We start from the raw sequence: 23,450 nt of genomic DNA, 5'->3' as shown, positions 1-23,450 counted from the left end.
TTGGAATTTATTTTGGTTCTGTGATTTCTTTTTCCCCAATAAGCTGAAGATGGCAGTCAAATCTCTGCAGCCTCATTGTGGCCAATTAAACATTGTTTCTTAGCAAGGGATTTATAAACTGTTAGATTTACATTCTACACTTGTTTTGTTCCCTCATTTCAGCTGCTAACATTTGTACTGAATTGCATGTGCTCCCTGACATAGTGTGTGATTCAGTGTAACAACTTATATTTATGTATAACGAGTAAGCAAGTCGAACATCCCAAGCTTGCTTGAAAGAAGCATAAATCAGACATAATTAGCACAAGGCACATTAGGAGATATTAGGACAAGTGGCCCAATAGCTTGGTAAAAGAGGTAAGTTTTAAATAAGTTTAGAGGGCTCCCATGAAAGAGAGGTTCAGTTGGAAATTCTAGATCTTAAGGCCCAGAAAGCTGAAGGAATAGCCACCAATGGTGAACTGATGAAAATAGTAAGAAGTTTCACAGCACCAGATTAAAGTCTAACAGGTTTATTTGGTAGCAGAAGCCACTAGCTTTCGGTGCGCTGCTCCATCATCAGGTGAGTCACCTGATGAAGGAGCAGTGGTCTGAAAGCTAGATGTTCCGGTTCTGGTGGGAGGACATTACAGAGATAGGGGGAATGATCTTGTTACACAGTGGGTTTGTGTTCCTGCCTCTGAGCCAGGAACACTGCATTCAAGTCCCACGATGTGGACATGCCGGCGTTGGACTGGGGTAAGCACAGTAAGAAGTCTCACAACACCATGTTGAAGTCCAACAGGTTTATTTGGCAGCACAAGCTTTCGGAGCACTGCCCTTTCATTAGGTGAGTGGGTGTTGTGTTCACAAATAGGGCATATATAGACACAAACTCAATTTACATGATAATGTTTGGAATACATGTCTTTACAGGTAATCAAGTCTTAGATAGTCAAGTCAAGATACAGACAATGTGAGTGGAAGAGGGTTAAGCACAGGTTAAAGAGGTGTTTATTGTCTCCAACCAGGACGGTTAGTGAGATTTTGCAAGCCCAGGCAAGTTGTCGGAATTACAGATAGTGTGACATGAACCCAAGATCCCGATTCAGGCTGTCCTCAAGTGTGCGGAACTTGGCTATTAGTTTCTTCTCAGCAATTCTGCGCTATTGTGTGTTGTGAAGGCCTTGGAGAACGCTTACCCGAAAAGCAGAGTGACTGCTGAAGTGTTCCCAAGAGGAAGAGAACACTTCTGCCTGATGAGTGTCGAGCGGTGTTCATTCATCTGTGCCATAGCGTCTGCATGGTCTCCCCAATGTACCATGCCTTGGCACATCCTTTTCTGCAGCATATCAGGTAGACAACTTTGGCTGAGTCGCAAGAGTACATACCATGTACCGGGTGGATGGTGTTCTCACGTGAGATGATGGCATCTGTGTCGATGATCTGGCATGTCTTACAGAGGTTGCTGTGGCAGGGTTGTGTGGCGTCATGGTCACTGTCCTCCTGAAGGCTGGGTAGTTTACTGCGGGCAATGGTCTGTTTGAGGTTGTATGGTTGTTTGAAGGCAAGAAGTGGGGATATAGGGATGGCCTTGGTGAGATGTTCATCTTCATTGATGACATGTTGAAGGCTCTGGAGAAGATGTCGTAAAAAAAGACCTATTGCGCAGCAAACCACCCAGCCTTCAGAAGAATAGTGGCCACGACACCACACAACCCTGCCATAGCAACCACTGCAAGACTTGCCGGATTGTCGAACGGATGCCATCATCTTATGTGAGAACACCATCCACCAGGTACATACTCTTGCAACTCGGCCATTGGCCTACCTGAAACGTTGCAGGAAAGGATGTCCTGAGGCATGGTGCATTGGGGAGACCATGCAGACAGTACAACAACGGATGAATGAACACCACTCGACAATCACCAGGCTAGAGTGTTCCCTTCCTGTTGGGGAACACTTCAGCAGTCACGGACATTCAGCCTCTGATCTTTGGGTAAGCATTCTCCAAGGTGGCCTTCACAACACATGACAATGCAGAATCGCTAAGCAGAAACTAATAACCAAGTTCCGCACACATGAAGACATCCTCAACCGGGATCTTGGGTTCATGTTCGCTATTTATAACCTCTATGACTTGTCTTGGCTTGCAAAATCTCACTAACTGTCCTGCCTGGAGACAATACATACCTCTTTAACCTGTTCTTAATGCTGCTCCACTCACATTGTCTGTACCTTTGAGACTTGATTACCTGTAAAGATTTGCATTCCAACCATTATCTTGTAAATTGTGTTTGTGTCCACATATGCCCTGTTTGTGAACACAACTTCCATTTACTTGATGAAAGGGCAGTACTCCGAAAGCTTGTTCAAGTCCCACCCCAGGATTTGATGGCCAAGGAAGCTGCATTAATAATGCAGCTAAACAAATAGAGTATCAACCTGCAAAGCCCTTCTAAACATATACCAATGGCACGTGGTAAGAACAGGAGAGATTCCTGATCAGCCACATCATAGAGTCGTACATTGTAGAAAAGGCCCTTTGGCCCCTCGATTATGCATCGACAATAACTACTACTAAAGGCGCTCTCTTCCCATTATCCTGCACTTGCCCCATATCCTTAAATGTTAAGTGTTCATCCGAATACTTTATAAAAGTAAAGTTTATTTATTAGTCACAAGTAAACCTTACATTAACACTACAATGAAGTTACTGTGAAATTTCCCTAGTCGTCACAATCCAGGTCAATGCACCTAACCAGCAAATCTTTCAGAATGTGGGAGAAACCAGAGCACCCAGAGAAAACCCACATGGACACGAACTCCACACAGACAGTGACCCAAGCCAGGAATCAAAGCCAGGTCCCTGATGCTGTGAGGCAGCAGTGCTAACCACTGTTGCCATCATGCCATTTAAGGTTATAAGGTTTCTGGCTCCCATTATCTTCCCAGGCCATGCATCCCAGATTCCCACCAATCTCTGAGTGAATTTTATTTTTCCCAATTTCCCTCTGAATCTCCTGTCCCTTACCCCACAACTATATCCCCTCATGATTGACCCCTCAACCAATATGATGGGAAGAATGTTGGAACCTCTACCACCACTGTCCATAGCGCCAGGCTACAACATGGCTGTAAAAGTGTATATTGGCCACAGCAACTTGGATTTCTTGAGTGAACCTTAACACATCATCACCCCAGGGAGGCATTGGGCCAGTGAGGACATTACACAGAATGATAAGATTTGAGATCTGATGTGTTCCTGGACGGGAACTTTTCCTGGTTGGTGAGCACTATCAGTTTAGCTCTGAGTAAGTGCACACAAATGAGCCAACAGCATTTCAAAATAATAAACTGAAGAGAAATAATATCCCCAAAAACTGGGTTTCAGTTCAATTCCAGGGAGGAGAGACAACTTGAATTTAAAGTGCAAATCATTTATCGTTAGCCACAACAAGCAACTATTAAATCTTCCTATAAATCTTTAAACAATCTGTTGAGATAGCACAGAGTTTTAAATTGTGATAAAAGTGCCCAGTGGAGACATTCTGAACCACTGAGTAATTTTTCAAAATTTAATCATCTAAAATGTCAGATAAATGGGCTTTGCTGATAATTCCTTGGAATCAGGAAATATTCTACAAAAGTTCCCGTGACAGGATAGGTTCAGGTTAAGCTGAACAAGAAATAAATGATGACTAATATCCTTGTCGAGTACAAATTCGACTAAAATATATTCAGGCCCCAATATCTGTTTGATTTCATTGTTATAAAAGCTGCGAATGTGAAATAAACTCAGAGCAAATTATATTATTTTTCAGTGAAGGGCAATCAAGTGTAAAAGGTCAGAGTTCATTTGCACTTTAACCTTATTTTGTGCTTCAGAAAGAACAAGAGCACATCCTGCTCCTTGATTCAGGCGTCAACACAGCTCAGTGGTAGCACTCACACAAAGGAGACATAAAATTATGTATACAAGCCCCACTCCACTGACACGAGCATTAACCGCAGGATGACACTCCCAGTACTGAGGGAGTGCGGCACTGTCAGAGGGTCAACACTGAGGGAGTGCTGCACTGTCAGAGGGTCAGTGCTGAGGGAGTGCGGCACTGTCAGAGGATTAGTGCTAAGGGAGTGCTGCACTGTCAGAGGGTCAGTGCTGAGGGAGTGCTGCACTGTCAGAGGGTCAGTGCTGAGGGAGTGCGGCACTGTCAGAGGGTCAGTGCTGAGGGAGTGTGGCACTGTCAGAGGGTCAGTACTGATGGAGTGCAGCACTGTCAGAGGGTCAGCACTGAGGGAATGCTGCACTGTCAGAGGGTCAGTACTGAGGGAGTGCTGCAGTCAGAGGGTCAGTGCTGATGGAGTGCAGCACTGTCAGAGAGTCGGTACTGAGGGAGTGCTGCACTGTCAGAGGGTCAGTACTGAAGGAGTGCCGCACTGTCAGGGGGTCAGTACTGAGGGAGTGCTGCACTGTCAGTGGGTCAGTACTGAGGGAGTGCCGCACTGTCAGAGGGTCAGCGTTGAGGGAGTGCCGTACTGTCAGAGGGTCAGTACTGAAGGAATGCTGCACTGTCAGAGGGTCAGTACAAGGCCTGTAACTTACTTGAATGTAAAAGTACTTTTGTGGTAGCCGTTAATTACCATAAGCTTCCATGTACGTCATAGTTGGCCTTTTCGCTTGCTGCCCCCTGTCAAGGAGCCCAGGCTGGCAATGGATGTTACTTCCTGGTGTAAAGTCCACCTCCCTTAAACTGGTAATCAGACTCTGTTAACATTTCACGTGAACCTCCTACTCCTGGGGAACTTCCCCCTACTCTGAACCTCTCCCCTTACCCGCTTCCCAACACTATCCCGAGCACACAGCAGGATCCCAATCCTGATCTGGGGCCCCTCAATGGCAAAGCTCATTGTTCCCAGGGGAATGACTCAAATCCTTTGCTGGATCTCAGGACACTTTTCCAGAGCTGGACTCTCTGACTCTTTGATTCAGCAATTTACAGACACAGGGAAATCAGACAGAGAAAAGAATCTCATTGTAGCCGTCACTGCAAGTTCCACAGTGATAGATATATTGACACAGACAAACAACTATTCACACACAAACTACATCACACCATGTGAGATTGCAAGAAAATAACTTCATCTTAATACAAAATAATCAATATTGACACAAACACTGATTGCTGCTCGCTATTAGACCCACATGGGACTGATACAGCCCCTCCCCTGCCCTGGGTAGACCAGGATAGGAAGCAGATTTCAGAAGGATTGGGGAGGGTGGGAGGGGTGTCATGGGAAGAGTTCTGGTTAGATCCTAACTGGAGTCCAGTTCAGATCATCACACTTCAGGAAGAGTGTGAAGGTTCTTGAGAGAGTGTGGATGAGATTTACCAGAATGGTTCCATGGATGAGGGGACCTTAGTGACAAGGTTAGGCTGGAGAAGCTCGGTTTGTTCTCCTTGGAACACAGGAGATTGAGAAGAGATTTGATAGAAGTGTGCAAAATTCTGGCAGGTTTAGATAAGGGAGATGAGAACAAGCTGATCCCATTCACTGATAGTACAAGGATCCTTGAAACAATTAATTTATGGGCAAGTGATGCAGAGACATTCTGAGGAAGAAATTTTTACACAGTGAGTGATATCGACCTGGAGCTCACTGTCTAGAATGGTGGAGGTGGAGATGATGAATGACTTCAAAAGGAATTTGAATGGGCACTTGAGGGAAATGAACTTGCTGAACCACAGCGATAGAGTGGGAGAAGGGGAATGACTGGATTGCTTTATGGAGATCCGGGTTGTATTAGAGGGACCAAATGGCCTCCTTCCATTGTATAACGATCCTATGGGTGGAATTTTTCCATCTTGCCCGCCACAGGAATCGGAGCAGGCAGAGGGTGGACCATGGGGCGAGCACGGCAGGAAGGTCCCCCCCATGTCTCCACACATGAACAGGATTACAACAGCAATGCTCACTGAGACCCAGGATATGTGTAAACTGAAGCTGCCCTGACATTCTTCAAAGTTACGATCAACTGACAGAGAAGCCAGATTGCCCAAAGGAATTCATCACAGGGAGGCTGAGAGAATCAGCAAGCTAAAGTTTAATGTATGCGAAGTGTTTCTTTTCATTGTTTCACAAGGTGTGGGCATCGCTGTCTAAGAAAGAATTTAAATCCATGCCCAATTGCCTTGAGATACCTTCTGCAGGGGAGTAATTTTAAACAGAGTGATGGAAGTAGCAGAGCAGACGGTCAGTACTGAGGGAGTGCTGCATTCTCAGAGGGTCAGTACTGAGGGAGTGCTGCACTGTCAGAGGGTCAGTACTGAGGGAGTGCCGCACTGTCAGAGGGTCAGTACTGAGGGAGTGCCGCACTGTCAGAGGGTCAGTACTGAGGGAGTGCCGCACTGTCAGAGGGTCAGTACTGAGGAAGTGCCGCACTGTCAGAGGGTCAGTACTGAGAGAGTGCCGCACTGTCAGAGGGTCAGTACTGAGGGAGTGTTGCACTCTCAGAGGGCCAGTATTGAAGGAGTGCTGCATTGTCAGAGGGTCAGTACTGAGGGAGTTCTGCACTGTCAGAGGGTCAGTACTGAGGGAGTGCTGCACTGTCAGAGGGTCAGTACTGAGGGAGTGCTGCACTGTCAGAGGGTCAGTGGTGAGGGAATGCTGCATTTTCTTTGGTTCCAAGAATGCTGATTGAATTCTGGATGTGCGGAACACAAAATTGTGTCTCTTATTCCCTCTGGCAATGATGCACTGGCAGAGAGACCCTGTCCCCACTCAGTATTCCCTCACAGAGAGAGGGAGATTGCGTAGAACTTGTGTGCAGGATAGACTGAGAGCTTCCCTGTTAGAATTTCCACCTTTCCAGTGATGCATTAAACCAAGGCCTCCTGTTCTTTCAGAGACATCACCTCACTATTTATAAGAAAAGCAGGGAGTTCTCCGCAGTGTCCTGGTTAATATTTACCCATTAAGCAACACCACAAACAGATTATCCAGTCATTAACAGATTATTATTTGTTGTCCTTCAATGGCTGGAATCGCTTTGGAACATCCTGAGCTAGTGAAAGGCGCTAGGGAAATACAAGTCCTTCCTTCGTTTCTTTGTCTCAAAGCTGAACTTAGGATGAGTGACTGGTGGTTGTAGAATGAATATTAACAGCTGCCTCGGATCCACACAGAGTTGGAGAGTGCAGTCCCCACTGACTGCTGATTCCATCCAGGATTTGAGATCCAGTTGGATTGGCTCTGTGGGCTCAGGTTTTGCATCCAGTTTGTCTTTCCCAGGGTCGGGTGTGTGAGGGAGGGAAGCGTGTTTCAACAGTGACACAGTAAACCCTGAATTCTCCTTTGCTCTCCGCACTTTCCCGTCAGCGTCCATGACACTGGAAGCTGGTCAGAGTGATATGTGGCCATTAGCGATGATTAGCAGAGCAGTCAGTGAGAGCAGCATCCGGTGTAAGGTGGGGTCTTGGGGGGATTGGGAGACACATCCTGCTGCTCCCTTCCTGCACTGCACTTTCTCACATAGGAGGCCAGTGTAGGGAGTGGGACAGAGACATCTCCCATTGTCCTCACACACTCCTCCATTCTCACACCGTGATAGCAAATTATCACACACACTCACTGCAAATAAATCAGAATAAAGAAATATTAGTTTGTGAAAAATCCCTCCACATTAAAGATTGTTTCAATGTCACCAATCCCAGCGTTTAACTTTTACAACATTATTTTATTAGAGAAACATCATAGAAACATTACTGTGCAGGAGGGGCCATTTAACCCATCGAGTCTGCACCGACAACAATCTAATCCAGGCCCTATCCCGGTAACTCCACATATTTACCCCACTAATCCCTCTGGCCTATGCATCCCAGGACACCAAGGGGCAATTTAGCATGGCAAACACATCTAGCTGACAAACCTTTGAATTGTCAGTGGAAACTGGAGCACCCGGAGGAAAACCACGCAGACAGGGGAGAATGTATAGACTCAGTGACCCAAGCCAGGAATCAAACCTGAGTCCCTGGCACTGTGAGGCAGCAGTGCTAACCATTGTGCCACTGTGAATATAGTAAAGTATAATCACACAGCTTGCGAAAGGAATATGAACAGGTTTTTAAAATTTTATTAGGGTTACAAGTAGGCTTACACTAACACTGCAATGAAATTATTGTGAAAATCCCCTGGTTGCCAGGAATGGTATCAGATTACTTGGGAATAAACCCAATTAATTCAAAGGTTATGACAGCAAAATGGCAAAAATATTCAACAATTACTTTGAATATTTACCAGAGATTAACATGCTGGACATGAGAATAACATGCTGGACATGAGATTAACATGCTGGACATGGGATTAACATGCTGGACACGAGATTAACATGCTGGACACGGGATTAACATGCTGGACATTAGGTTAACATGCTGGACATGGGATTAACATGATGGACATGGGATTAACATGCTGGACACGAGATTAACATGCTGGACATGGGATTAACATGCTATACACAAAATTAACATGCTGGACACAGGATTAACATGCTGGACACAGGATTAACATGCTGGACACAGGATTAAAATGCTGGACATGGGATTAACATGCTGGACACGGGATTAACATGCTGAACGTGAGATTAACATGCTGGACATGGGATTAACATGCTGGACATGGGATAAATATGCTGGATATGAGATTAACATGTTGGACATGAGATTAACATGCTGGACACAGAATTAACATGCTGAACATGAGGTTAACATGCTGGACATGGGGCTAACATGCTGGACATGAGATTAACATGCTGGACATGGGACTAAGAAATAGATTTTAAAAGGTATAAAGACATTTCAAATCGAAAGGGGAAAGATAATTAATGAAATGAATTAAACTTGAAGAGGATAAAACTCCTGATCCGGATGGGTTGCATCCGCACCTTTTTAATAAGTTTAGGAAGAAACATATTACATTGATTTTGGAAGAGACCAAATGTAATTCTTATATTTAAAGAAGGAGATAGAACAGATTTAGCGAACTATCAGAAATTAGCTTAATGTCAGTGGCAGGAAAGATGAGGGAATCTTTCCTCAGAAGTGTGAGATAATAACATCTGGCAAGTGGAAATATGGCAAAGAGTAAACAGCACAGATTTCAAAAAGGAAAGTTATATTTAACTAACCTTATTCAGATCTTTGGAGAAATAAAAGAAAGGGTAGATAATGATAATGTCGTTGGTGTAATGTATTTGGATTTTTAAAACGCCTTCAATAAGGTACCTCACAGTGAACTCATGGCTAAGGTCAGAATGTGAAGAATTGGGGACCATGTGACTGACTGGACGGTAAACTGGCTAGAAGGGAAAGTCAGTAAAGTGACCAAAAACTCTAATTTTAAGGAACCAATGAAGGGGATAGGACAATGGGCCAAAATGGGTAATTAAATGCTGAAGGAGAGACAGTCGGTCAAACTGTGTCCAGTCATGGTCACTGCATTTTAGGGAGGATATGGAGAAGGTTCACTCACTAAAAGCCTTTGTGTTTTCTCCACAGTAGCTGGACTATCAGATATCCTGCTGACATGGTCACACAGAGCCCAGGGTTGGAGTAAGCCCAGGAGCTGATGTAGATTGTTTCCTTACCTTGACAGCCCTTGTGCCAGTAATATCCAGGTAGGCACCTGTCACACTTAGGCCCTGTTGCCCCAGCCTTGCAGTCACAATATCCCGTGTCGTTACAGCGATGGTGGAGTGAGCCATCAGGATTACACTTACAGTCTGTAGAAACAAGACAACACACACACACACTGCACACAGAGATTACAAATAAAACACGAGTTCAGCAATAGAAATGACTGTGACACAGCCACGGGACGGTCAAACTCTGAGAGTAAAACAAGTCTTCAACATGACGTGGAGATGCTGGTGTTGGACAGGAGTGGGCACAGTCAGAAGTCTCACAACACCAGGTTAAAGTCTAACAGGTTTATTTGGAATTACGAGCTTTCGGAGTGAGTCACCTGATGACAGAGCAGCTCTCGCAAGCTCGTGATTCCAAGTAGACCTATTAGACTTTAGCCTGGTGTTGTGAGACTTCTTACCAAGTTTCAGTGCTGCACATGCTGATTGCACACAGCCTGTACCCCATTCTTTGGGAACTGCACTGAATCAACACCAGCCTCAAGGCAAAAACAAGACAAACCAAACACTGACTTCATCACCACAGGATGGAATCCAGAAGTTATGTTCAACTTGGAACAAAATTGTCGATCACAATTGGAAAATTGAAAGCTTTCCATCTCCTTCACACAAAAAGCAGCAACAAATACGAGATTTCCGGATCTGGGCGAGACCCCAATAGGGAGTCAAGACAAACCTATTTGCCCGGAGAGAGGAGCATGTGGAACTCGCTCCCACAGGAGTGGGGAGAATGTGGAACTCGCTCCCACAGGGAGTGGAAAGAATGTGGAACTCGCTCCCACAGGGAGTGGGGAGAATATGGGACTCGCTCCCACAGGGAGTGGGGAGAACGTGGGACTCGCTCCCACAGGGAGTGGGGAGAATGTGGATCTCACTCCCATGACTAGTGGGGAGAATGTGGGGCTCGGTCCCACTGGGAGTGGGGAAAATGTGAATCTCACTCCCACGAGTAGTGGGGAGAATGTGGGACTGGCTCCCACAGGGAGTGGGGAGAATGTGGAACTCACTCCCACAGGTAGTGGGGAGAATGTGGGACTCGCTCCCACAGGGAGTGGGGAGAATGTGGGACTCGCTTCCATAGGGAGTGGGGAGAATGTGGGACTCGCTCCCATAGGGAGTGGGGAGAATGTGGGACTCGCTCCCACAGGGAGTGGAGAGAAGTGGAACTTGCTCCCACGGGGGGTGTTTGAGGTGAATTGTATCAATGCATTTAAGGGGGAAGCTGGATAAACACTTGAAGAAAGGAATAGAAGGAGATGCTGATAGGGTGAGGAAGAGGGGATTGGAGGAGACATATGTGGAACAGAAACGCCAGCACGGAGCAGTTAATCTAAAAGATAGTGAACGGGTACAAAAATAATGTAAAGGCAAACTGAATGTTGCCCTTTATTTCGACAAACCTGAAATGCAAATAGTTGGAAGTTTCAGTTTTGATAAAGTTTTGGTTAGAACTTATCTGGGGAAACTGGGATTCGTTCTGGGCTCCACTCATGAAAAAGATTTTACTTATTAGTGTCACAAGTAGGCTTACATTAACACTGCAATGAAGTTACTGTGAAAATCTCCTTGTCACCACACTCCAGCACCTGTTCAGGTACACTGAGCGTCAATTTAGCACGGCCAAAGTACCTAACTAACATCTCTTTCGGACTGTGGGAGGAAACCAGAGCACCCACAGAAAAGCATGCAAACATGTGGAGAACATACAAACTCTGTAGAGACAGTGACCCAAGCCAGAATCAAACCAGGGTCCCTGTGCTATGAGGCAGCAGTGCTAACCACTGTGCCACGGTGCTACCTTGGTACTGGCCTTGGAGAGGGGGAAGAACAGATTCACCAGAGTGAGATTGGGCAGAAATGTGTTATAATAGAGTCGAACAAGGAAATTCTCTGGTCCTTCGTGCCCACTGCCACTGCAAGTGAGGACAGACAATTTGACGCTCAGCCAAATCTCCATTCACTGCAGCGAGACCAGAGAATCCTACTGGCATGAATGGCCAGAGAGTTTTGGCCACAGAGTTTTATAGCACAGAATAAGATCCTTCGGCCCATCATGCCTATGCTGGCCATCAAGCACTTATCTATTTTTATCCTATTTTCCAGCACTTAGCTTTGTATGCTCTCAGTGTTTGAACTGTTCGTCTAAATGCTTCTTAAATGTTGTTAGAGTTTCTGCCTCCATCATGCTTTCAGGCAGTGAGGTTCAGATTCCCACCACCTTCTTATTGAATGGCGGGGCAGGCTCGAAGGGCTAGATGGCCTACTCCTGCTCCTATTTCTTATGTTCTTATGTTCTAATGGAAAGGGGTTTTCCTCAAAACCCATCTAAATCTCCTGCCCTTGCCTTAACTTATGCTCTCAGGTTATTGACCCCTCTACTATCAGGAAAAGTTCTTTCTATCCACCCTATCTATGTCCCTCATAACTTTGTACAGCTCAATCAGGTCCCCCCTCAGCCCTTTCTGCTCTAAGCAGAACAACTCCAGTCTAACCAGCTCAACCCAGTTCAACATTCTGGTGAATCTCCTCTGCACCTTCTCCACTGCAATCACATCCTTCCTATAGTGTGGTGACCAGAACTGCACTCAGTACTCTAGATGTGACCTCACAAGCCTTTTATACAGCTCCATCATAATCTCCCTGCTCCCTGCCTTGGTTAATAAAGGCAAATGTCTCATGTGCCTTCTTAACCAATTTATCTGCCTGTCCTGCTGCATTTAGGGACATTTGTACATGAACCCCAAGATCCCTTAGCATCCTACGGTCCATTGTGTATTGTCTTGCCATGTTAGTCCTCCCAAAGTGCACCATCTCTCACTTTTCAGGGTTAATTTTATTTGCCACTGTTCTGTTCATCTGACCATCCTCATTATTTACCACACTAGCAATTTTCATGTCAAATGCAAATTTACTGATCATATGCCCACACTCATGACCAGATCATTAATGTACACTACAAACAGCAAGGGACCTAGCACTAATGCCTGTGGAACACCACTGGAAACAGGCTTCCAATCACAAAAATAACCTTCAACTATCATTCTCTACCACCTACCACTAAGCCAATTTTGGATCCAATTTGTCAAATTGTCCTGGATCCTGTGGACTCATACCCTCTTGACCAATCTATCCATAAAACCATAAGATATAAGAACAGAATTAGGCCATTCAGCTCATTGAGTCTGCTCCACCATTCAATCATTTCTGATATGATTCTCTAGCCTTCTCCACATAATCCTTGACCCCCTTATTGATCAAGAACCTGTTTATCTCTGAATTAAAGACACTCAATGGCCTGGTCTTCACAGCTCCCTGTGACTATGAGTTCCATAGATTCACCACCTTCTGGCTGAAGAAATTCCTCCTCATCTCAGTTTTAAAGGAGTGTCCCTTCATTTTGAGGTTGTGCCCTCGAGTTCTAGTCTCTCTCACTAGTGGAAACATCCTCTCCAAGGCCACTCTATCCAGGCCTCTCAGTAAGTTTCAATTAGATCCCCCCTCATCCTTCTAAACTCCACTGAATATAGACCCAGACTCCTTAACCACTCATATGACAAACCCTTCATTCCTGGGATCATTCTTGTGAACCTCCTCTATTGTCTCACCAAGACCAGTACATCCTTCCTGAGGTACGGGGTCCAAAATGCTTACAATATTCCAAATGGGGTCTGACTAGAGACTTGGCAGTATATCCCTTCTCTTGTATTCTAACCCTCAAGAAATGAATGCTGACATTGAATTTGCCTTCCCAACTGCCAACTGAATCTGCATATTAACTTTAAGAGACCTTTTGTACTTTAAATTTCTGAAGCCTTTCCCCATTTAGAAAATAGTGTATGGCTCTATTCTTCCTACACTTTGTATACCATCTGTCACTTCCTTGCCCAGTCTCCTAGCCTGTCCAAGTCATTCTATATCCTTCCCACTACCTTTCCCTCTACAAATCTTTATATCATCCACAAATATAGTAGCCATGCCCTCAGTTCCATCTTTCAGATTATTAATGTATATCGTGAAAAGTTGTGGTCCCAACACTGACCCCTCTGGAACAACACTGGTCACTGGTTGCCAAGCTGAAAAGGACCCCCTTATCTCCACTCTCTGCCTTCTGTCTGTCAGCCAATTTTCTATCATGCCAGTCCCTTGCCTCTAGCACCATTGGCTCTTAGCTTATTTAGCAGCCTCATGTAAGGCACCTTGTCAAAGAACATAAGAACATAAGAACATAAGAAATAGGAGCAGGAGTAGGCCATCTGGCCCTTCGAGCCTGCCCCGCCATTCAATAAGATCATGGCTGATCTGTCGTGGCTCAGTTCCACATTCCCGCCCTCTCCCCATAACCCTTAATCCCCTCTCTTATCAAAAACCCATCAACCTGCGTCTTAAATATATTTAGCGAGGTAGCCTCCACCACTTCAACGGGCAGAGAATTCCAGAGATTCACCCCCCTTTGAGTGAAGAAGTTCTTCCTCAACTCCGTTCTAAACCGCCCCCCCCTTTATCTTGAGGCTGTGCCTCCTAGTCCTACTATCCTTTCTGAGCGGGAAGAGTCTCTCCACCTCTATCCTATCCATCCCATTCATCAACTTATACGTCTCAATGAGATCTCCCCTCATTCTTCTAAACTCTAACGAGTACAAGCCTAGTTTATTCAGCCTCTCCTCATAGCTCAACCCCCTCAAATCCCTCCGGCATCATTCGCTTTCTGGAAATCCAAATAAATCACTTCCATTGGCTCTCCTTTGTCTATTCTATCCTCTTCATTACCTTCTCAAAGAATTCTAACAGATTTGTCAGACATGACCTCCATTTGATGAAGCCATGCTGACTCAGCCTTATTTTATCATGCATTTCCAATTAGTCCACAATTTTATCCTTAATAATGGCTTCCAAGATCTTACCCATGACTGAGGTCAGCTAGCTGGCCTGTTTTTTCCCATCTTCTGCCTCCCTCCCTCCTTAGGCAGGAGTGTTACGTTAGCCTTTTTCCAGTCCTCTGGGACATTCGCTGACTCCAGTGATTCCTGAAAGATAACCATCAATGCCTCCACAAATTCTTCAGCTATCTCCTTAAGAGTCCTGGGGTGTATTCCAAACAGTCCAGGTGATTTATCCACTTTCAGTCCTGTCAGCTTCCCTATCATGCAGGACCTTTTCAAAAGCCTAACTGAAGTCCATGTAGGCTACATTAACTGTACTACCCTCATCTACACACATAGTCACCTCTTCAAAAAATTCAATCAAATTTGTTCAACATGATCTCCCCCTAAACAAAGCCAAGCTGACTACCTTTGATTAACCCTTGCCTCTTCAAGTAGTAAGTAATTCTGTCCCTCAGAATTTTTCCAGTAAATTCCCTACCACTGACTGATGTTAGACTCACTGTTCTGTAATTACTGGTTTATCCCTATTCCCCTTCTTGAATAATGGTACCACATTTGCTGTCCTCCAGTCCTCAGACAACTTTCCTGTGCCAGAGAGGATTTGAAATTGGTGCCTTCGTCCTTTGTCCCCCTCAGTAGCCTGGGATTTTTCTCATTGTAAAACCTCACCAATGTCTTCAGGCTCCATACACTGTTTGCCACTTTGCTTCCTAATGGACCCTGCTCTTTCCCTCATTATCTTATTGCCCCTCCCTCCTTCTTCTTTTGATACTACTCTGGAGTTTCCACTGTTTTGAGCCCACGGTAACTGCCATAAGCTTCTTTTTTTGCCTTATCCATATCCAATGCTACATATCTCTCGACACCCAGGGTTCTCTGGACTTGTTGGTCCCACACTTTATGGGTTGTTGGCTTTGTTTTCTCTCTATTTCCTGTTTGAGTGACACCCACTGCATTGATGTGGACTGAACCCGATCACCTTGCCCACCCTGGAAGCAGGGTGAGTGAGGTTCCCAAAATGGAAATCTTTGTTGGTCTTGGGCGGGATTTTACGATCTCGCTCGAACGAGGCCATAATATCTGACCGTAGACTTTTCTACAAGTAACTATTCCCAATCCACTTTGGTCAGATCCTGTTTTTTCCTATTAAAATTGGCTTTCTCCCAATTCAGAACCTTAATTCGTGGTCTACCTTTGTCCCATGCCATAACTACTTTAAATATTACCAAGGTATGGTCACTATCACCAAAATGCTTCTCCACTGACATCTCTACCACCTGCCTGACTTAATTCTCCTAAATTAGGTCCCGTGCTGCCCCCTCTCTTGAAGGACCATGTGTTTGATCAAAAAAATCTCCTGGATATACTTTGAGAATTCCGTCCCCTCTAAGCCCTTCACATTTTGCCTATTCTAATTAATATCGGGGAAATTTAAATCCCCCCTACTATTATTAGCCGATTCTCTGAACTTAGTCTACATGTCTGCCCTGCCAACCTGCTCCTCCCATGCCCTGTTTAATAACACTGGAAAATCTCCTCTACAAGGTTGTTGATCCTGTTTCATTTCAGGTGCAACCCTTCCCATAGTACAGGTCCCACCTTCCCCAGTGATCCAGGAATGTGAAACCTTCCCTCTCGCACCATCTCTTTTTATCTGCTCTATCCTTCTATTTTTACTGTCAGTAACAAAAAAGACAGTAGGACTAGGGGGCACAGCCTCAAGATAAAGGGGAGGCGGTTTAGAACGGAGTTGAGGAGGAACTTCTTCACTCAAAGGGTGGTGAATCTCTGGAATTCTCTGCCCGTTGAAGTGGTGGAGGCTGCCTCGCTAAATATTTTTAAGAAGCGGGTTGATGGGTTTTTGATAAGCGAGGGGATTAAGGGTTATGGGGAGAGGGCGGGAAAGTGGAACTGAGCCACAACAGATCAGCCATGATCTTATTGAATGGCGGGGCAGGCTCGAAGGGCTAGATGGCCTACTCCTGCTCCTATTTCTTATGTTCTTATGTTCTTATGTTCTTATGTTGCACCGAGAGTAATCCAGAAATTACGACCTTTAAAGTCGTGCTTTTCAATCTGCTACCTGGCTCCCTAAAGTTTTGCTGCAGGATCTCATCCCTCTTTCTGTTGATGTGGTTGGTACTAATGTGAACAACAAATTGTTCCAAATGCCCTGCAGCTGTTCAGTGACATCCTTGACCCTGGCAGCAGGGAGGCAACACATCATCCTGGAGACACATCTGCAGCTGCAGAAATGCCTATCTGCTCCCCTCACTATCAAGTCTCCTATCATTATTACATAAGAACATAAGAACATAAGAAATAGGAGCAGGAGTAGGCCATCTAGCCCTTCGAGCCTGCCCCGCCATTCAATAAGATCATGGCTGATCTGTCGTGGCTCAGTTCCACTTTCCCGCCCTCTCCCCATAACCCTTAATCCCTTCTCTTATCAAAAACCCATCAACCCGCTTCTTAAAAATATTTAGCGAGGCAGCCTCCACCACTTCAGTCTTATCCTCCCCCTCTTGCAACTGAGTCACAGTACCATAAACCTGGAGCTGGCTGCATTAACTATGAATTATTGTTAATTTATGACTTGCATTCCCTCAATTTTCTTTATTTATTCTGTCGTGGGTTGTGGGCATCGCTGGCTGGGTCAGCATCTGTTGCCCATCCCTAATTGCCCTCGAACTGAGTGTCTTGCTTAGCCAATACAGAGGTAGTTAAGAGCCAACCACATTGCTATGGGTCTGGAGTCATACGTAGGCCAGACTGGGTAAAGATGACAGATTTCGTTGCCTAAAGTACATTAGTGAACCAGATGGGTTTTTATAACAAAAATGGTTTCATGGCTATCATTACTGAGACTAGTTTTTAATTCCAGGTTTTTATTAATTCCTGGGATCTTTGTTGTTCGTAGTATATATAAATGATTTGAAGAAAACTGTAGCTGGTCTGATTAGGAAGTTTGCAGATGACACAAAAATTGGTGGAGTTATGGATAGTGAAGAGGATTTCAGAAGATGCAGCTAAGATATAGACCCGTTGGAGATTTGGGCAGATAAATGGCAGATGATGTTTAATTTGGATAAGTGTGAGGTAATGCATTTTGGAAGGCCCAATGTATATAGGAATTATACAGTAAATGGCAGAACCCTTAGGAATATTGACAGGTAGAGAGATCTGGGCGTACATGTCCACTGATCACTGATAGTGGCACCGCAGTTGGATAAGGTAGTCAAGAAGGCATACAGCATGCTTGCCTTCATTGATCGGGGCAGAGAATCATAGAAACCCTATAGGACAGACCGAGGCCATTTGGCCAATCGAGTCTGCACCGACCACAATCCCATCCAAGCCCTATCCCCATATCCCCACACATTTAGCTGCTAATCCCGCTAACCTATGCATCTCAGGACACTAAGGGGTAATTTTAGCATGGCCAATCAACCTAACCTGCATATCTTTGGACTGTGGGAGGAAACTGGAGCACCTGGAGGAAACCCATACAGACACGAGGAGAATGTGCAAACTCCACACAGACAGTGACCCATAGAATGTAAAGCACTACAGCGCAGTACAGGCCCTTCGGCCCCTGATGTTGTGCCGACCAGTGGAACCAATCTAATGACCATCTAACCTAAACTATTCCAATGTTATCCATGTGCCTATCCACTGACCATTTGAACGCCCTTAAAGTTGGCGAGTTCACAACTGCTGCAGGCAGGGCATTCCACGCCCTTACTACCCTCTGAGTAAAGAACCTACCTCTGACATCCGTCCTATAATTACCACCCCTTAATTGAAAGCTATGTCCTCACGTGTTAGCCGTCACCATCCGAGGAAAAAGGCTCTCACTATCCACCCTATCTAACCCTCTGATCATCTTGTATGCTTCAATTAGGTCACCTCTCAATCTTCTTCTTTCTAACGAAAACAACCTCAAGTCCCTCAGCCTTTCCTCATAAGACCTTCCCACCATACCAGGCAACATCCTGGTAAACCTCCTCTGCACCCTTTCCAATGCCTCCACATCCTTCTTATAATGCGGCGACCAGAACTGTACGCAATGCTCCAAGTGCGGCCACACCAGAGTTTTGTACAGTTGTAACATGACCTCACGGCTCCAAAGTTCAATCCCTCTACTAGTAAAAGCTAGCACACCGTATGCCTTCTTAACAACCTTATCAACCTGGGTACCAACTTTCAGCGATCTATGCACATGTATCCCGAGATCTCTCTGCTCGTCAACACTACTAAGAGTCCTTCCATTAGCCCTATATTCTGTACTCCTGTTACTGTTACCAAAGTGAATCACCTCACACTTTTCCGTATTAAACTCCATTTGCCACCTCTTGGCCCAGCTCTGCAGCTTATCTATGTCCCTCTGCAAACTGTAACATCCGTCCTCACTGTCTACAACTCCTCCGACTTTGGTGTCGTCAGCAAATTTACTAACCCATCCTTCTACACCCTCATCTAGGTCATTTATAAAAATGACAAACAGCAGTGGCCCCAAAACAGATCCCTGAGGTACACCACTTGTAACTGAACTCCAGGTTGAATATTTCCCATCAACCACCACACTCTGTCTTCTATCAGCTAGCCAATTCCTGATCTAAACTGCTAAATCACCCTCAATCCCATGTATCTGCATTTTCTGCAGTAGCCTACCATGGGGAACCTTATCAAACACTTTGCTAAAATCCATATACACCACGTCAATTGCCTTACCCTTATCCACCTCTTTGGTCACCTTTTCAAAAAACTTGATAAGGTTTGTGAGGCACGACCTACCCTTCACAAAACCATGTTGACTATCCCTAATCAATTTATTTCTCTCTAGATGATTATAAATCTTAGCCCTTATAATTCTCTCCAAAACTTTGCCAACAACAGAAGTAAGGCTTACTGGCCTATAATTCCCAGGATGGTCTCTACTCCCCTTCTTGAACAAGGGGACAACATTTGCTGTCTTCCAGTCTTCCGGCACTATACCTGTAGCCAATGATGACATGAAGATCAAAGCCAAAGGCTCTGCAATCTCCTCCCTAGCCTCCCAGAGAATCCTAGGGTAAATCCCATCTGGCCCAGGGGACTTATCTATTTTCATACCCTCAAGAATTGTTAACACCTCCTCCTTAAGTACCTCAATCCCGTCTAGTCTAAAAGGCTGTATCTCAGTACTCTCCTTGACTACATTGACTTTTTCCTGCGTGAATACTGACGAAAAATACTCATTCAGTGCCCCTCCTATCTCTTCAGGCTCCACGCACAACTTCCCACTACTGTCTCTGACTGGCCCTAATCTTGCCCAAACCAATCTTTTATTCTTGACATACCTATAGAAAGCTTTAGGGGTTCTCCTTGTTCCTATCTGCCAAAGACTTCTCATGTCCTCTTCTAGCTCTTCTTAACTCTCTCTTTAGCTCCTTCCTGGCTAATTTGTAATTCTCCAGTGCCCTCACTGAGTCTTCATGTCTCACCTTTACATAAGCCTCCTTCTTCCTCTTCACCAGAGATTCAACTTCTTTAGTGCACCACGGTTCCCTCGCTTGACCACTCCCTCCCTGCCTGACAGGTACATATTTATCAAGGACTCGCAGTAGCTGCTCCTTGAATAAGCTCCACATTTCAGTTGTTCCCAGCCCCTGCAGTTTCCTACTCTAACCTACGTATCCTAAATCTCGCCTAATAGCCTCATAATTACTTTTCCCCCAGCTATAACTTCTGCCCTTTGGTATATATCTATCCCTTTCCATCATTAAGGTAAACGTAACCGAATACTATCACCAAAGTGCTCACCTACCTCCAAGTCTAACACCTGGTCTAGTTCATTACCCAGTACCAAATCCAATGTAGCTTCACCTCTTGTTGGCCTATCTACATACTGTGTCAGGAAACCTTCCTGCACACATTGGACAAAAACTGACCCCTCTAACGTGCTTGAGCTATAGCTTTTCCAATCAATATTTGTAATCGATTGACCCAACCAGGAATCGAACCTAGATCCCTGGAGCTGTGAAGCAGCAGTGTTAACCACTGTGCTACCATGTGCTACCGCAGTGGGTAAAAAAATTGACAGGTTTTTATATAGTTTATTTACTAGTCACAAATAAGGCTTACATTAACATTGCAATGAAATTACTGTGAAATTCCCCTAATTGCCTAGTCCCCTAGTCAATGCACCTAACCAGCACGTTTTTGGGACCCAAGCTGGGAATCAAATGCGGGTCCCTGGCGCTGTGAGGCAGCAGTGGTAATCACTGTGCCATCGTGCCGCCCAGTTCATGCTGCAGATGTACGAAACCTTAGTTAGATCTCATTTAGAATATTGTGCACAATTCTGGTTGCCGCATTACCAGAAGAATGTGGATGCTTTGTAGAGGTACAGAAGAGGTTTACCAGAATATTGCCTGGTCAGGAGGATATTAGCTATGAGGAAATTTTGGATAAACTCAGTTTGTTCTCACTGGAACAACGGAGGTTGAGGGGTGACCTGATAGAGGTTGACAGGATTCTGAGTGGCATGGACAGAGTGGATAGTCAGAAGCTTTTTCCTAGGATAGAAAATTCAAGTACTAAGATGCATGGGAAAAAAGTTTAGTGGAGATGAGAAGCATGGACTAAATGGATAGTCAGATCCTCTTTCCTAGGGTAGAAATGTCAAGTATGAGGGGACAGAGGTTTAAAGTGCATGTGGAAAAGTTTAGAGGAGATGTGCAAGTTTTTTACACAGAGGGTGGTGAATGGCTGGAACCCACTGCCCGGGGAGGTAGTGGGAGCAGGTACCATAGTGACATTTGAGGGGCAACTCAACGAATACATGAATAGGATGGGAATGGAAGGATACGGACTCCATAAGTGCATAAGGTTTTAGTTTAGGCAGGCATCATGATCAGTGCAAGCTTGGAGAGCTGAAGGGCCTGTTACTATGTTGAATGTATCTTTGTTCTTTCTTCCACCAGCTGCTGTGGTTGGATTTGAACCCATGTACCCAAAGCATTAGCTTGTGCCCTTGCATTACAAGCCCAGTGACAATATCACAATGCCACCTTCTCCACCGGATAGCAGATGAAGGGGTGATTTAATGGACAGACTCAAAAGGGAGATGCGACAGCCACTTGCCAGGTATGTTTTCAGTGGGAGGGACAGGGAAAACACAGTGGGTGCCCAGCCCACCACCTCCTCACCTGCCCCCAAACTGACCCCCAGAACAGGGTAGATGGACAGGTGCTTAATCTGCCACTTTTAATAAAGAGTTCAGATTAAATTGGACTTGTAATAGTAACTTGAATTAGTAAGTTTGCGGATGACACGGAAGTTGTGGATTTGCTGATAGCGATGAGAACCATCTGAGGATACAGCAGGATATAGATTGGTTGGAGACTTGGGCAGAGAAATGGCAGCTGGAGTTTATTCTGGACAATTGTGAGGTAATGCATTTTGGAAGGTCTAATACAGATAGGAAATATACAGTAAATGGCAGAACCCTTAAGAGTATTGATAGACAGAGGGATCTGGGTATACAGGTACACAGGTCGCTGAAAGTGGCAATGCAAGTAGAGAAGGTAGTCAAGAAGGCGTACTGCATGCTTGCCTTCATCAGTCGGGGGATTGGGTTTAAGAATTGGCAAGTCATGTTCCAGCTTTATAGAACCTTAGTTGGACTTGGAAGATAGTGTTCAATTCTGGTCGCCACATTACCAAAAGGATGTGGAGGCTTTGGAGAGGGTACAGAAAATATTTATCAGGGTGTTGCCTGGCATGGAGGGCATTAGCTATGAGGAGAGATTGGAGAAACTTGGTTTGTTCCCACCGGAATGATGGAGATTGAGGGGTGACCTGATAGAAGTCTACGAGATTATGAGGAGCATAGACAAAGTGGATAGTCAGAAGCATTTTCCCAGAGTGGAAGAGTCAATTACTAGGGCACATAGGTGTAAGGTGTGAAGGGCAAGGTTTAAAGGAGATGTGCAAGACAAGTCTTTTACACAGAGGGTGGTGGGTGCCTCGAACTCGCTGCTGGGAAAAGTAGTGGAAGCAGGTACGATAGTGATTTTTAAGGGGTGCCTTGACAAATGCATGAATAGATTGGGAATAGAGGGATATGGTCCCCGGAAGAGTGGAGGGGGTCGGAGGGGTGGTTTGGTTCAATCAGGCAACATGGTTGATGCAGGCTTGAAGGGCCAATGGGTCTGTTCCTGTGCTGTAATTTTCTTTATTCTTTGTGACCAAGCAAACTGACTGGGATCTTACACAGCCCATAACATAACATGGTTGGTGTGCAGGAGAAGGCAGGTAGCTTTTTGAGGTCAAGTTGAAGAAAATGTGGTAAGACGGAGGGGCAAATCATTTGGGGACACCCTGTGGGCAACGTGGACATCCTCCCCTGAGATGGTGCTCCCACACCCCCCACTTCGTTTCTCATTGCCTGCTCTCCAAAATCCAAACACCACCCCCCTATCTATCCTCTTTTGTTCCTCCTCCCTGTACAGATCCCTCCCTGCACTAAAAGCCTGCCTCCTGGTGATTCCAGGGCAGATTGTCTGGCACCTCAAGGACCAGACCTCCTCCTCCTGAGAGGCCTTTGGAAGTGTGTTTTGGACATTGGGCAGCTGCTTCCAGATGCATTAGCTGTTGGACTACTTTCTTTGGTGTGGGAAGACATTCCTGTAAAATACAGCCCATTCATCCCTCTGATGGGATGAGTCCAGAAAACAAGGCAATAGAATTTAAAATTCGGGACGCCTGTTGAGGAAGCATCTTCTCACACAAAAGGGAAATGAGAATCTGGAACCCTCTTCCCCAAAAAGCTGTCAAGGCTGGAAGTCAATTAGCAAAATGAAACCTGAGATTGATAGATTTTGTTGGATCAGAGCTTT

The 23,450-nt window shown here is 45.2% G+C and overlaps 1 protein-coding gene across 4 annotated transcripts in view; it reads right to left on the bottom strand.

Annotated features, from left to right (window-relative positions):
* Window positions 1-6,332: 6,332 nt before the first annotated feature.
* The window catches only part of LOC145347545 (netrin-G1-like), a 306,935-nt gene continuing 289,817 nt past the window's right edge, over window positions 6,333-23,450 (bottom strand). For all 4 annotated transcript variants that reach the window (XM_080195069.1, XM_080195071.1, XM_080195068.1 and 1 more), the window contains exons 7-8: window positions 9,626-9,760; window positions 6,333-7,611 (exon numbers count right to left, since the gene is read on the bottom strand). In XM_080195069.1, the coding sequence (XP_080051195.1) occupies window positions 7,382-7,611; window positions 9,626-9,760 (365 nt within the window). In that variant the 3' untranslated portion in view covers window positions 6,333-7,381. The remainder of the gene's footprint in view (window positions 7,612-9,625; window positions 9,761-23,450) is intronic.

Source organism: Carcharhinus amblyrhynchos, chromosome 9 (assembly GCF_965287045.1).
Source record: "Carcharhinus amblyrhynchos chromosome 9, sCarAmb.v2.hapA, whole genome shotgun sequence".
Taxonomy (NCBI): Eukaryota; Metazoa; Chordata; class Chondrichthyes; order Carcharhiniformes; family Carcharhinidae; genus Carcharhinus; species Carcharhinus amblyrhynchos.
The sequence above is the reverse complement of the archived record's forward strand: the minus strand, read 5'-3'. Positions and strand labels throughout refer to the sequence as shown.